The following is a 14844-nucleotide window of genomic DNA, read 5'->3' as shown; positions in this document are numbered from 1 at the left end:
CAGCCACCGAGATAAATGCTATTTTGCTGTAGCCTTTGGAAAAAAAAAATCAAAATTACGCAAAAATCCTTGATGCACCAAACACTGAAATTTTAGATAAAGTCAGGATCGGTATCACGGATTTCTCCTTTTGCCTGAGGGCTCTGTTATGGTTCCGCTGGGCCCCGGAGCTGGAGGGGGCAGCTCGCCCCTGAGTGAAGGCTTATTACCCACAGTGCCAGTCACCCAGTCCCGCCCTGGTGGCCGCAGCTGCTTTGCTCCGTGGGCTAACCCAGAGATGGGGGAGCAGCCACCAGCCACCGAGGGGCGTGCCACGGGAAGTGACGGATGCGGGAGGCACAGAGGGCTGCGTGTCACAGTCCAACCTTCCTGCCGCCAGCTCCCGTTTCCTGAGCTCTTAGGACAAGCTACTTCATGGAGTTAGAGCTTTGGTTCCTCTCAACACTCCCCACTCTCCCATGCAGGTACCATCACTGTCTCCATTGTGCCGGCAAGGAGAGTTTAAGTCACGACCCCAGGGGGTGAGTACGGAGCTGGGGTTCCCACCCAGAGCTGGAGGGGGAAGCTGGGAAGGCTGGGAGGGCGCTGCTCCTGCCCCGGGCGAGACAAGCAGTGGGATTCTCCGAGGCAGGACTTTGCCTCGGGAAGGTGCTGCCTGACGGGAGGAAGGGCTGGGCTCACTTGGAGGGGACCCCTGAGCGTCATAGTGGGACCCAGGGGCAGTACGGCCATGACCCTGACTGAAAGTCCACCTGTATCCTCCCAAGTGTGGGACGGGGGGCGGGAGGGGCCTGGGTTGGCATGACACTGGAAGGCCTCTCAGCAGATGCTGTAGGACCCTTGAGTAAAGCAGACAGAGACCATTCTGGAGGCCGGGTCTCAGGTGCCCAGACCAGGCCCCCTTTGCTCTCAGAAATCTCCATGGTGCCAGCTTATTTGTGCCAGGGGAGACCCAAAAGGGAGACCCTGCCTTTTCTTCCACGAAGCAGGAGGCTCCACCTTGGACAAGGAGCAGAGAGGCCCAAACAGGCCCTGTGGCATGCGACACGGATGTCCGTCCCCTTGTCTGTGCTACACTGAAACAATAAAGCAGGCGTGTGTGAGGTCCAGCTTGTCCCACTTGGCAAATACTCAGGAAGGTTGTAAGCCAATGGACATCTCGAAACCAGCTCTGGGAGGAGTGTTTGCACCATGGAAATTGGCGAACGCTACCCATCAGGCTTCTGGTTATCGTGGAGCCTGGTTGTGAAACACTAACAACACAACAGCACAGCGTCACAGGACACAATCCTCGCCCCTACAGACGCCCGGCCACGTCTTAGCTGGCCACAGCGGCAGACAGGCGGCTGCCTGTCTTGTCCATAAAGAGGCCATCAGTACCCCAACAGCGGTGAAACTCCAACCTCATTCCTGGGGCTGAGCGCAAGATCTGTTTCTGGCAGCAGGACTGTCTTTGATCTAATCAAGCTCAACTCGGGCTAATGTTGTAAGCCCGCACTCTCTGATCAGACACCGGGGCCATGGCTGAGATGTGCAATGGGGGGTCTAGCGGGCTTGGCTAGAGCCCTTGGCCCCTGAGGGCTCCCCGGGAGGGGCGTTCTGCAGGGAGGGCTGGCCTGGCTGTCGGGAAGCAGGATTCGCACCCAGCTCTTCCTGTCACTTGGGGACCCCCACCAAAGTCATCCCGCTGCCTGGGTGACAGCTTTCCTACGCAAACAGGGGGTTAGGACAACTCGTTTCCTAGGTCGCTTTAAGCTCTGCTGCCCATGTTGCTCAGAGCGTCTAGTGAAGCAGGGATGGGGCTGGTGGGGGGGGGGGACAGTGGGCCCTGACTCAGTGAGGGTGGGGGAGCTCCTCTGGATCCCTCTCCCCCAGCCACCCAGAGCCTTGGAGGGTCCCCGTGATGAAAAGCCGGCCAGTGACACGGACCGGAGGCAGCCGAGCGCGCCAGCCCCACATCCCCAGGGATCCTCTTTCCACTGTGGCTCTCTGCCCCAGCTGCCTAAACGACTCAACTTTATAGGGCTTGTCTGAAGAGGTGCTGTGCCCCGTTCCTGGGCCTGGCTCAACCCATGTCACCGCCCTAGTCCCCCCGCCACCCCTGTCACCAAAGGCAGCTGCTCCCAGGAAAAGCAGAGAGCAGGGGTGTGTCAGAAAGCATCACGGTGACTGTCAGCACGGTGATGCCTGTCGGGAGGGCTGGCGGAGACAGGCTTCCTTCCCGTCTCCCCTGGGGCAGTGGAGCTGACTGCTCCACACTGGGAGAGAGGAACAGGTGACACAAGGCAGGCCACCGGTGCCTGCCTGTGTGCACCTGGGGCCTAGCTGCTTTGGTGCGAGGTCGGGAGTGCAGGAGGACACCGGTCAGGAGAGGCTGGGGCCATGGGGGTGGCCTCGAGCATAGGGGGCAGGTGGGTGAGAACTCAGGGCTGAATTTCTAAATCCTAGTTTATTGGAGACGACAGAAAAAGCTGGTCTGGGACTTTGCTGGAGTTCCCCAGGCCAGACATCGTATCCTGTGGTGAGCGGGGACCCGGAGTCGGCCAAGGTCTTCAGCCATGAATACCGGCAGCAGAGGCTTGGCCAGGGCAGAGAGGAGATTCTGGTGATGGTCGGGGAGGGAAAGGCCCAGGACTGGGGCTCCGTGGCATCCGAGCTGGGAGAGGGCAGCTCAGTCGGGGCTATACTGATTTGGGTTCTAATCCCGTTTCCAGAGTGGCACAGAGCTGTGTCGCCTTGGGCTAATGAACCCATCCCTGGGATTCAGTTTTCTCACCCATAAAATGGAGCAGTGCTGCCATGAGTCTTCATGGAGAATTCCAAGTGTTTTGCATTAGGTCTGACACAGCGGGTTGTGCTACTGTTGGTAAGATTGTCGTGCGGTTAGGAGCCCTAGGGCTAACCCCAACAGAGGTGCCGCCCTACGGGGTCTCTCCAGCCAAGTGACCGTGTGTGGTGGCTCCTTGAACCAGGCCCATCTCTTGTCTCCGAGTGATGGGGCCCCCTCGGGCTGTCAGATGTGTCTCCCAAGGCCAGTGAGGGCTCTGTGCCCATAGCTGCCCGAGGATGATGCCCGGTGCTTGTGGGCACAGAGCACCCCACCTGTGTCCTGCTACCTGTCCTTGGGTTTTAACCTGCACCAGGGACCTCGGCTGGGGCCTTTGCAAGGGAGCCTCCCGCTCCACCCCACCCTCCGGCAGAGAATCAGAGCAGAGACAGAGCAAGTCGAGAGACCCACAGGAGCGCACGTCTTTGGAACTGACAGCATTGTTTTAAGAACTTTGTCTCCAAATTAAGAAATCTTTCAGCAATTTGGGATCAACAAACCTTTCTGCTCTGGATTTCCTTCTCAATGCTCCAAGCTAACCTCACAGAAAATTCTCAAGCCTCGCGTCCCCAGATTCCCTGTCCTGGGTGTGCCACGGACTCTGACAACTTCTCCCCATATTATGGCCAGTTTAACGGGGTCTCTGGAGAGCAAACCTCCTCCCGCTTCAGGACGGGTGGAGGAAGGCTGGAAGGAAGGAGGCGTGTGCTGTTGAAAGCTCATCCCTTCTGCTGTCTTTACCCAATTTGGATGCCGGTGGTTGTGGGGCACAGGGGAGACCGGGGGCCACCGGGGGAGGGCCTGGGAGCATCCCCGGGGAGCCTGTCTTCTGGCTGGACATACAGACCTTCCACACCCACCCAACAGATCCAGACCCACCTGCCAGGCAGAGCTCTAGACACTGGAGAGGTAGCAGCAACCACGACAGGCTGTCCCTGCTCTTACGAAGTCTGGGGAGGGGGCGGGAGATGAGAATAGCTAACACCGTGGCAGGGGATGTGGCCCGTGAATTGCAGGAGACGTGCCGCCTGAGAGAAGCCTCACCTAAGAAGACAAGGACATGCTGTACGATCGCATTGATGGGAAGTTCTAGAACAGGAAAAAACAGTCCGTGGTGGACAGCTAGAATAGGGGAACCTCCAGCGCACAGCGTGGGAAGAGACATGGGTGGGGGGGTTCGGGGGTGACAGGAACACTCTAAATCTTGCTGTGGGCTTGGGTTATGTTGACCACAGCTCATCAACGACCTTGACATTGGTGCCTCCAACTGTTTCCCTGTGTGGGGACTGCACCTCAAAGCAAAAGGAGAACTGCACGTACCTTGACCTGGGGTCAAGAATAATGATACCCATGTTGCCATACTCAGGGGAGGCCAACTGCTGTCTACAGCTCATGTGAAATGCATGAAAAATAAGTAAGAGGGAGGGAAGGACTTACAACAGAGAAAGCAATATAATGTTAGCAGTGGAATCTGAGTGGTCTAAATTCCTTCAACTTTTCTGTATATCTTAATATTTCATAACACAATGCTGGTGATGGTTTGCCAGAGAGGGAGGGAAAGTTAGCTGGGGTATCAGGAAGACTCTGCGGAAGAACTGAGGGATGGAATGGAGCCTGAATCTTATGTCAACCATGGAGGTCCAGCTGGGCTTCCAGGCAGCAGGAAGAGCAGGCGCAAAGGTCCTGGGGCCAGAAAGCTTGACTCAAGTGAGGGGCAGGAAGACATCAGCGTGGCCAGAGAGGGCTAAGGGAGAGGAAGGACAAGGTTGGAGGTACAGGCCCTCATGGCCTGGAAAGGGTTTGACCGCTACTCTAAGGGCCGTACAGATTTATCGAACTGGTTTAAAGCATGAGCCCTGGTATGATTAGGGATATGAGGGGCCCCCTCTGGCTCCTTGGTGAAGAATGGACCATAGACGCAGGATAGACTCGTGCTGGGACAGGAGATGGTGGTGGTTTTAACTTGGTAGTAGTGGAAGAGAAGGGGAGGGGAATACAGCTGAGACATATTTCTGATGTGGAAGAAGGCTGTGGGCAGAGGATGGGGATCAAGCAAAGCCCGGCTCACGTCCTGGGCAGCAGCGCTGTGGGGGCCGCAGTGGGAAGGTGAGCACATGGAGGAGATCAGGTTCTGCTTTGGCCTTAGGAAGCCCAAGATGCTGATTCCGCATCGGGGCGGGATGCTGAATGGACTGCTGTATGCGGAAGTCTGGCACTTAGCGGCGAGGTCAGGATGTAGGCGTCCATGCAGAGCTAGCAAGGGCAGCCACGAGAGTGCGTGACACGACTCGGGCAGAGAGTGTAGACAGAGAGAAGGCCCAGGGAGCCCAGGGACACACCATCACGGAGGGGTGGAAAAGAAAAGGAGTCTGCAAAAAACAGGCAATGAGGGAGACAGGGAGATTCCCTGATGCAGGAGAAGAGAACATTCCAGAAGGAGGGAATGGCCAACTTGGTAATTGCTGCCTGGAGGTCAGAAAAGCGGATGCAGTGACATGACCTTTGGATTTCACAATCTGGAGGTCGTGGGTGAGCCCGGGGTGTGGCACCCGGCATGGAGGGAAGGAGAGAGAGAGGAGGCGTGGGGTGCGGGGAAGGTGGGCTGGGGCACGTATCTGAGGACTCCTGCTGGACAGGGGAGCATTCTGTTGGGCCGGTAACGTGCCAGAAGTTGATGGGGATAAGGGAGAAGCAAGAAGGCAGAGCTGTGGAAGACCAAAGAAAGAGGTGGGCAGGACTGCTGCGGGTGAGGGCTAGGGGAGGCCGCCAGGTTCCAAAGACTTCGCAAGGGCTGCTCTGCGGGGCTGTGCCCCTTGCTTTGGGCCTGTGTTAGGCTTAGGGCTGTCATCCCCCAGGAGCCAGGTGCCCAGGAAGGTATGGACCCCACCAACAGTCCCCATCACCAAGGAGGACTCCGGTGTGTCTGGAGCAAGAGAGGGGAAAGCCCTCAGGACGCCCTGCCCAGCTTGGGAATGGTGTGGGGATGGCAAGAAGTCTCTGCTGGCCTCGCCAGAGCCCTTCACAGGGAGGACAGCAAGAGAGCCGAGCGGGGAGGAGCGAGGGTCAGAGATACCTGCGTTCGCCCGCACACACCGGTGAGTCTGGAGTGTGTGGGGTCTCGCACGGGAATCACAGTCCCAAAAAGCACTGGACCATCTTTTGGGGGGAAGCAGCGAGGATGGGACCCGAGTCGATCACCTGCCAGGGAAGGTCAGCTTCACCAGCTGGGGGACGTCAGGGGACCCGAGCGAGCATCTGACAGTCACACACAGAGCTCACCAACGGAAGGCCTCGCAGTTACAGGTTCACTCTTATCAAGTTACATCTGAATTTCACTTGCAGCCCTTTGAGTTCTTTCAGAGACAAAATAGAAAGCCTTTTCTTTTGTCTCCGCTTTGGAAGCCACCCTTTCCCCTTTGCTCCAAAGGAGATTAGGATAGAAGGCCAGAATGTCCGTTGCAGATTACATGAAAAGGATAATTAAACAAAAGTCCCATATTAAACCCCATCCGGAAGGGAAGCTAAGCGGCTTTTGCCTGCCTGCCACCTTTGAAGGATGCTCTGTCGAAGGGGAGCAGGGCTTGTTTGGCTTGATAAATAAAGATAGTAACCAAACCCTATCGCCCATTGTTCTGCCTTTCCATTAAAGACAATCGCTTAGCCAAGCTGACAACACCCGCCGTAAAGGCAGAAAGCCCTCTGCAGACGGAAGGATTAAGAGACTGACAAGTCCTGGATAATAAGACTAATTAATAATTTCCATCTCCAAGGAGCGACACCGCCTTCTTGCTCTGTCTTCCAGTCTGGTCCAGGTGGCTCGGACCTTGGGGGGCTGAAGGACAGAAGGGGTTTGCAGGACGGGCCAGGATAGACGGCGGCCCGTCCCAGTGGGGCAGGGAGCTGAGGGGACACGGCGAGAGAAGGGGGCATGGGGGTGAGGTGAGAAGCGCATGATGGCAACGGTGTGGAGGTCCCTTTTGCTAGGCCGGCACCAAGTTCCCGCCTGAGACCGCAGGGCCTGTCACCACAAAGGGACATGGGAGGGTCCTAGCATTTTGCCACTTGAGAGCTGGTCTGGAGGACACCTCAGACCTTGCCAGCGACAGGCACCCACACGATCCCCTAGAGCAAAGGCTGCTGGAAATACATGGTGAGGGGCGGTGATCAGAGCCACCATTGTCAAGCACAACCCAAAGACCTCTGTGAGGCTTAGCTCCGTTCACCCCCCCAGGGACCCCAGGAGAGAGAGGTCCTTCCTGCCTGTTTTACAGACAGAGAAGTAAGATTCAAGGAACGTCATTCGCTGGGCCAGCGTCCGTGGTAGGGAAGCACAGAGCTGAATTTAAACCGTGGGCCCTGGGGTGCCTGCAGGCGGCCAGTGGGAAGCCTTTCCTGTGCCTTCAAGGTCTCCCTGCTGGACACCTTCCTGGCCCAGCACGCGGGGCGGAGGGTCCCTCCTCCCCTGAGCAGGCGGTAGAGATTTGCAGGGTGAGGGTCTAGCAGCTGGGACCTGATTGCAGGTTGCTCCCCCGCCCTCAGAGAAGGCCATCAGGATGAGGGAATCTTCTGGAAAATACCCAGTGACTTTCCTTAGAGAGAATAATGGCTGCTTTGGGGCGATGGCCATATTTTTCCGGAGGCTTTAGGTGGGTACGGCAGAGGCCTTGGCATCATAAATTGCAATCAAGCAAAGATGTCTAAGAAGGAAATAATACCCGCTCGGCTGTGCAGCCTGGCAAGGATCCTGAAATCTTAATGGAATTGAGCAATTTTTGCATAGCACCGTAAATTCCTAGTGTCTACCTTATCTTCTCGTCACGTTATTCAAGGCACATTCATGGAAAACAGAGTGGAAGCTGCTAGTTAGAATCGAAGTGGCAGAAGGAGGCGGCCCAGGAATGAGCCCTGGGACACCCCCGCAGCAGCCCGGAGCCACCTTCTCTACCCCTGCCCCTCCCCTGCCCCGCTGCCAAAGGCCTTCCCTGCTTGCTGGGGAAGCGACTGCTGTGCCCCACCCCCGAGAAGGAACCTGGGTCACTCAGAAGATGGGGTATTGCTCTGTTCCCTGCGCCACCACCTTCCTGTACTTCCCCACTGTCTCCCCTGGGCAGGGGGCTCCTGCCTCCCGCAGCGCCAGGCCTGGGGCTCAGGTACCAACTCGTTTCTCTTCCCTGAAGCATGTGGTGAAATTGCCCCCACGGGGACGGCCGGCCAGGCTGGTGACAATGCCTCCTGCTGCTCTAAGCCCCATCAAAGCCACACGTCCCGGCAAGCCCCACGGAATCGCAGTCCGAGTACCGCGCGACACGTTCCTGGGACCACGTGCAGAGCACGCTCTGCGACGCTCCACGTCCCCGCCACTTCGATCCCGCCCCAGTGACACAGAAAGCCTTCCTGAGCAAGAAGCCTTGAGTATTTTTTATGAAGCTATAATATCTTTCATCAGAAAACAAGATGAAAGAAAGGGAAGGCAGGAAAGAAAGGAGGGGGGAGGGGGGAGGGGGGGGGGGGGGGGAGGCGAGGGGGGAGGGGGGAGGGAGGGGGGAGGCGAGTGGGGAGGCGAGGGGGGAGGCGGGCAGATCTCTTTTGCTGGACTGTCACCTGCCCCGTGGGGATGGCCTGCTGGTGGAGTCCTACTCTGGTAGGACTGGTGGAGATGTCCCCACCACCAGGACGAGCCTGAGGACTGAGGGCTGAGTGTGGCTACGCTCCTGCAGGTGCCTGCTCGGGGCTTCTGGTCCCCTCTGCGACCGGCTCACTTGCAGCACACGGTCCTCGGTGGGGCCGCACTTCCAGAAGGAGTGAGTGGGAGTCGGGTAGGAGGGCACGTGGGTCACAAGTTACAGAAAGAGTTGATCATTCCCCAGAGAGATTTCAAGTCTTTTGGGGTGGGGGCAAGGGACATTTACAGTGACAACTCGGCCACCAATTCTGGAATGCGTCTCTTTCTGTGTCCTGCTGCAGGGGAGGGTGGCTCGCAGGAGACACCCCTGGTCAACGGGTCCTGAGCGGCTCACGTGCTGGGGGGCCCTGGCTCCAGCCCCTGCACACAGCTTTCTCGGGGGTGTCAGGATCCCGGCTCACAGGTCCCTCCCGGAGCTGTCCCCTGTTGGGCCCCTGCTGTGTGCCAGGAGCCGGCTCTGTGTGCCCACGCAGCAGGCTGTACCTCTCCTATTTCTCAGTGCCAGCCCTGTGCAGTGACACTAACTGTCCCCGTTCACTGAGGAGGAAACGGAGACGCAGAGAGATTGGTGAACCGTGCAGAGGCACGAGGCTACCAGCGGCTTCCCTAGGGGACCCAACTCCACTATTTCAAGGGGTTAAAATAAACACCATCCCAAACAGAGGGCCAGTGGCCCTCATTCTACCACTCCATGCCATGTGGGGGTGCCAAGATGGGCGACGCACTGGGGACAGGAGCAAATGTCCCGTGACCCTGCAGGATGCCTCCCCTGGACCCAAACGTGCCCCCATGTGGACTCTTCGGGGGCAGCAGTGAGCTCTGAGGACCCTACCTGGGGAGGCAGAGGCAGCACAGGGAGCATGTGTTGGAGAGAAATAGACACGTGTGGGGACACACTCACACCCACAGGGGTGTGGCAGTCCGGGTGCTGGGTGAGGAGGCCTGTTTGCCCCCCTGTCCTCTCCCCTGCTGGCTGGGGATGCCTGGTCTCAGGGCACGCCCTTCGGGGTCCCACAGATCTTGCTCTGAGTGAGGAGGCTGAGGGCCGAGGCAGGCAGGGGCCCTGCAGACACGCTGGGGTCGATGGGGTCGAGGCCTGTGTCTGGAGGAGAAGCGGACCCAGAGCTGCTCCCTGGGACTGTCCCCAGCACCGGAGCAAGTGTGTTTCTCCGGGGCCCAGTCTGAGAAGCTGCAGAGCCCGGGGTCAGCCTGGGGAGGCTGCTGGCTCCCGCCTCTCACCCCCGGCTGCCCTTTCAGCCCCCTCCTCCAGGCAGGAGGGGCGCTGCCCCGCGGAGGCAAGGCCATCTCTGGACCCCGAACCCGACCAAGGGATTTCGGGCTTCAGCACGGCCTGTGGGCCTTACCAAGCAGGTGGGGAAACGGGTTCTCACAGCACTTGTGAGGAGAGCCTGAGGCTCTGCCCAAGCAGGAATGGGGGTCTCCTCCTCTAGAAGACAGAGTGCTGTGACTGAGGCCTCCCTCGCTCCTGGGCTGGGGGTTCTAGTGGGGCCAGAGCCGCCAGGAGCTAGCTCCCCGGGAGCTGGTGGCCCAACGTGTGTACCCCTCTGGGCTGGCTCCACGTGGGCCCCCATGGCATGGCACTCAGAGCACACGGCATCCCGGCACCTGCCACGACGGGGAGGGGCAGGGCTGGCCGAGCTCAAGGCAAGGCAGGAAGCAGAGAGTGTGGGCCCCGAGCTGCCTCCTCTCTCCTGAGACCTGGGGCTGGGTGCCCAAAGCCGGCCGTCTGTAGCCACTCCTATAGGAAAGGATGCCGCTGGGGCCCTGGGAGACAGAGAGGGCGGCAAGGGGTGTCCTCTGTCGACTCAGTGACTATGGGACTCCGGACAGCCTGGCCTCCCGGCTGACACTGGGTCTACGGTAAGGATCCCATGCGCTGTCCGGCCAGGACTCGGCGCCCGTGTGCTCACAGCTTCAGATGCTCAGGTCGTCAGGGCAGAGCAAGACCTCAGCTCCTCCTTGGAACCCAGACACCCGTCCTTCTCCAGTGATTTAGGGACCCCCTCTTCCGGAGCCCCCAAAGCCCCCGGGTCCCTGTGCTTGCACGGCGGTGCTTGTGAGCCCACAGGCCTCTGTGCCTGCAGCCAGGGTGGGCCGAGAAGGAGCTTCTTGCTACCCACACCCCAGTGCGCTGGTCTGGGCAGCCCAACAGCCCCCCGAATGGTGGCAGCAGACACGCAGGGACACACCCCCTGTGCCACTCGAGCACAGAAAACATTCATTAAGCATTTTAGAGCACAAGGGCACCACGAAAAGCACTCATCAGAAGCAGAACTAGTTTCCACACGAGCCATACAGAATCTGCTGCAAAGTCTAGCCTGAAAGGGGCTGTTCTCCTTCGGTTGTGGATGGGCAGAACTGCCCAAATGGATGGGAAGGGGGGGCCCGAGAAGGGGATGCAGGAGGCGGCAGGAAGGCCCTTCCCTGAGTGTGAGAAGATCCCAAACAGGAGAGTCTGCAGGCGGCAGGGATGGAGACCGAGAGCCTGCTGCCCGGCTCACCCCAGGAGTGGCCCCCTGGCCAGAGTGGCCACCCGTCCTCCGGCCCCCAGCCGGGCCCAGGGCCACGCAACTACAGGGGTAACCGAGTTTAGGCCACTGGAGGCAGAGGCAAAGGATCGGGGAGCCTGACCCCAGCCAGCTCCAGAGCTGACCAGCGGGGCGGTCCTAGGTCTGGCCCTGCTCTCTCTGGGCCTCCATGTCTCTCTAGGCAATGCAGCGGCTGAGCTCAGGGGAGCCGAGGGGTCCTGGCAGCTGTGACACGCGGAGGCTGGGGAGACATGATGTGACAAAGGAGGCAGGTATCCTGGCCAGCAGCCGGGGCTTCAGGGGAGGGACCAGGCTGGCTTCCCGGGAGCCCGGGGACAAGTCCCAGGGCAAATCTCCCAAAGGCCCCGAGCCAGCTGGGCAGATAACTCTGTGTGGCGCACACGGGTCGTGACAATGACCTCATGAACCGTGGGGCTTCACTCCCCTCCCCTCTGCCTCCTCACTTGACTCGCTGCTCACATCTTCATAAAATATTTACCAGCTGGAGAGCGGCAGGGTAGCTCTCTCCCTGGAAAACTGGGTCACTCCAAAACTTTTCAGTGATGTGTCGGCTCCTGTCCCCCGCCTGTCCCCGATCCTCTGCTGACCTCCTGCCCCAGGTCATAGGCTCTCTCACGCCTGGTCCTGGGGCGGCCGGCCCCTCTCTGCCTGCTGAGGCTCTGTGCTGGGCTATGGAGAGACGAGGGGTGCAGATCCCTCCGTCAGGGACCTCACGGTTGGGCGGCAGAGGAAAACCAGGTCTGCGTGGTCAGAGGGCCCTGCGCGTTAAGCGGCCTGGGGACAAACGGTATCCGTTCGGGATCCCAGAGGCTGCGCTGGCTGCTGGGTTGGCAGGGCAGTGGGTATGGCAGGGGGACTGCCCCATCAACAAACTCTCTTTTACCCAGAAGCCCTCCTCCCTCTCCCTGCTCCCTCTCAGGAGGGCTCCCCTTGTCCCCTAGCCCCTCACACCCCTCTTGCCTTGAGGGGCGTGGCCAGCAGCTGGTGGCTTCAGGGGACCAGGCTGGCTTCCCCGGGAGCCCGGGGACAGGCTGGGTGCGGCCTGCTTCCTGAGCTCCTGCCTCAGCCCCTGTCCCGACCCCCTCATCCCCTGCTGCGCCCAATCCCTTTTCCTGGTAATTGGTGTCAGAGGCAAACCTGGGCCGATTTCCATCTGGGCCAGAGTCTCGTGGCTTCTTTCCTGTTTAATATCAGAGAAATTAACCTGGTCACACTGTCATTATCCTGGTGTTGTCATTAGCACTGGAACAAATTCCTCTGAGCGGTGCCGGCTGCCGCAGCGGCTGTCCGGCGCATGGGGGATGGGCGCCCCGCTAATTGCTTTGGCCTTTGCTCCTCAACCTGCTACTGCCCAGCCTGGGCTGGGGGGCAGGAGCCCTCACCCCTGTGTGTGCCCCTCCTGTCACCTGCTCACAGAAACGGGGGCGATGCTCTGGACTGACAACTCCCTGGGGCTGGGAAGAGAAAATAAAGGGGCCCAGGTCTGCCCTTAAGCGACCAGTTCCTGTGATACTTCCTTTGGGGAGAAGGGGTCCCCTGCCAGCTGGAAGTAACAGACCCAGAGGGACGAGAATCACCCCCGGTGTGTCTCTAGCATACGGTGGCCAGGACCAAAGCATGGGGGGGGGCTGGGACAGCTGCCAACCTGCACCCCACCCCGGGGCCCCCCAGTTCTCTCCTGGCCCCAGAAACCAGGCAAGAGGAGCCGAATCGGAGTGAGTAGAATCCCGCTTCGAGGGGTAATGAGCACACCCTACGGCAACCCGCCCGTGTCTGATTTGAGGAAAGTAAATCTAGTGGGATTAGAAAGCCACAGGCCGTGATGGGATCGGAGGAGACAGGCGGAGGTGTGGGTGTGGGAGGGCAGGCCCGGAGGACAGAGCACGCCCCGGAAGAGCAGAGAGCCAGGCTGCAGGGAAAGCTGGCTGGCAGGAAGCCAGCTGGGGCACTGCTGCAAAAGGGCAGTGGGCAGGCCGGGAATCAGACTCAGGAATGTGTGCCCACGAGGTGTTTCGATGGGACAGGAACCATAAAGCAAAACAGCCAAACTGGGCCCTGGGGCCTTGGGAAGCCCAGGAAGGAGAGGACCGGGCTGCAGGCTGCTCAGGCTGAAAATATTTTTCGGCGGCCAGAGTGTGACCCCAGGGACACAAGGACAGGCTCCCATTTCACCGGATCCCTGCGTGCAAGGTGGGAGCCCCACACACTACCCCCGCAGCCAGGTCGAAAAAAAACCTTTTGTGTTGACAAGACGAGAAGTATCATCCCATGACCATGTGGGGGGCCCTTTCACAAGAACGTGAGGCCGAGTGATCAGGAAACTGGTCCTTCTAGGCCGGCCTCCCGGGGAGACAAACCCCGGAAACTGACAGCGGGGCAAGATGTCAGGGAAGCCGTGTCTTTGCAAATCAGCACATCCTCGGACAATCTCGGGCGTCATCTGCTAATGAACTTGCTGAACCACAGACAATTATTTCTGGAACTGAGGGAGATGGGCAAGAGCTTGGAGGCAGGGGCTGGGCTGAGCCTCTGTGTCCACACCGAGATGGCTCTGGGCCCCGCAGATACCTTCCAGGCCACCTTCCCTGGGACCGAGGCCCATCACACATCCCTGCTCCCTGAATGCACATCGTGACACTGGGGGCTGTTTACTCTCTGCCAGACCCCTCCCAACCGCACTGCCAAGCCAGGGAGATCCTCCAGCCCTGGGGCCCTTGAACCGATGTGGGTGCACAAAGTGGAATCGTAGCAGGCAAGGTCAGAGGCAGCAAAGCCTGGGGAGAGGCAGGAGGAAGAAACTGGGGCACCTGGGCCTGGCCCCCGGCGGCTGGGGCCCGCAGAGAGCCGCTGCAGATCAGAGGACAAGCTTTGCAGAGGACCCAGGTCCAGCCCGACTGAAGGATCCCTCAGACCTTCCCGCTCACAGGGGAGCACCTCTCCTCAGCAGGATGACCACCGATGACCACTCAGCCAAGCTGTGTGTGAGCACCACAGACACGGAGCTGGCAGCCAGGCAACTCTAGGGGGGCTCCTCCAGCCCCTTCTCTGTCCCACTGCAGGGCACACATCACAAATCACTGCCCAGACTCCTCCCTGCCGAGCCACGGGCTCCTCCTCTCCCAACAGCCATTCCGATCAACCCGACTGGCGCTGGCGTGCCTCCAGAGCCGATCTTCCGCAAGTGCCAACGACTGACTGACCCGCACGAAGAAACGGACATGCAGCTCTCAGCCCACAGGCATTTTGCTGTCAGGGGCAGAGGGCTCGGCCTCCTTTCTGTCCTCATCAAGAGGACACCCCGTTAGCTCCTGGTGGGGCTTTGATCTCCTGGGGCAGGAAAGACTGCCCCCCCCCCCACGAGGCTTCTCCCCGTCATGGCACCTGACGGCGCACCGGGCTGGCCACACACCTGGCCTCCGCACCCCACGCCGACGCCCCGAGGAGAGCTGGCCGCGACGCCCCGGCCCCAGGCCGCCGCACGCAGGAGCCCCACGCCCGCGCAGCTCCCTCCACAGACATTCCCCGGCACCGGAGACGGAAGAAGAACCCAGTCCCAGCCACCTACCTGAAGGAGCCAGTAGCACCTCCGGTGGAAGGTGGGGATGATGGAGGAATGGACATAGCAGCCGTACAAGCACTAGGGAGAGAGGAAAAACGAGAATTCAGTTGGAAAGAGGGAAGGAAGGGAGAGAGACGGCGCAACAGAGAAGGAACGAGAAAGGGCCACGGATGCTGCCGGCACCCAGGGAGGCTGAGGGCAGGCG

General features: G+C 59.8%; 1 protein-coding gene across 12 annotated transcripts in view; it reads right to left on the bottom strand.

Annotated features, from left to right (window-relative positions):
* Nucleotides 1–14844, bottom strand: part of CAMTA1 (calmodulin binding transcription activator 1) — an 813334-nt gene that overhangs the window by 221029 nt on the left and 577461 nt on the right. For all 12 annotated transcript variants that reach the window (XM_045063671.1, XM_045063669.1, XM_045063670.1 and 9 more), the window contains one exon: nucleotides 14646–14717. In XM_045063671.1, the coding sequence (XP_044919606.1) occupies nucleotides 14646–14717 (72 nt within the window). The remainder of the gene's footprint in view (nucleotides 1–14645; nucleotides 14718–14844) is intronic.

This window comes from Mustela putorius, unplaced genomic scaffold (genome assembly GCF_011764305.1).
Source record: "Mustela putorius furo isolate JIRA1106 unplaced genomic scaffold, ASM1176430v1.1 tig00003853_pilon_pilon_pilon, whole genome shotgun sequence".
Taxonomy (NCBI): Eukaryota; Metazoa; Chordata; class Mammalia; order Carnivora; family Mustelidae; genus Mustela; species Mustela putorius.
The sequence above is the reverse complement of the archived record's forward strand: the minus strand, read 5'-3'. Positions and strand labels throughout refer to the sequence as shown.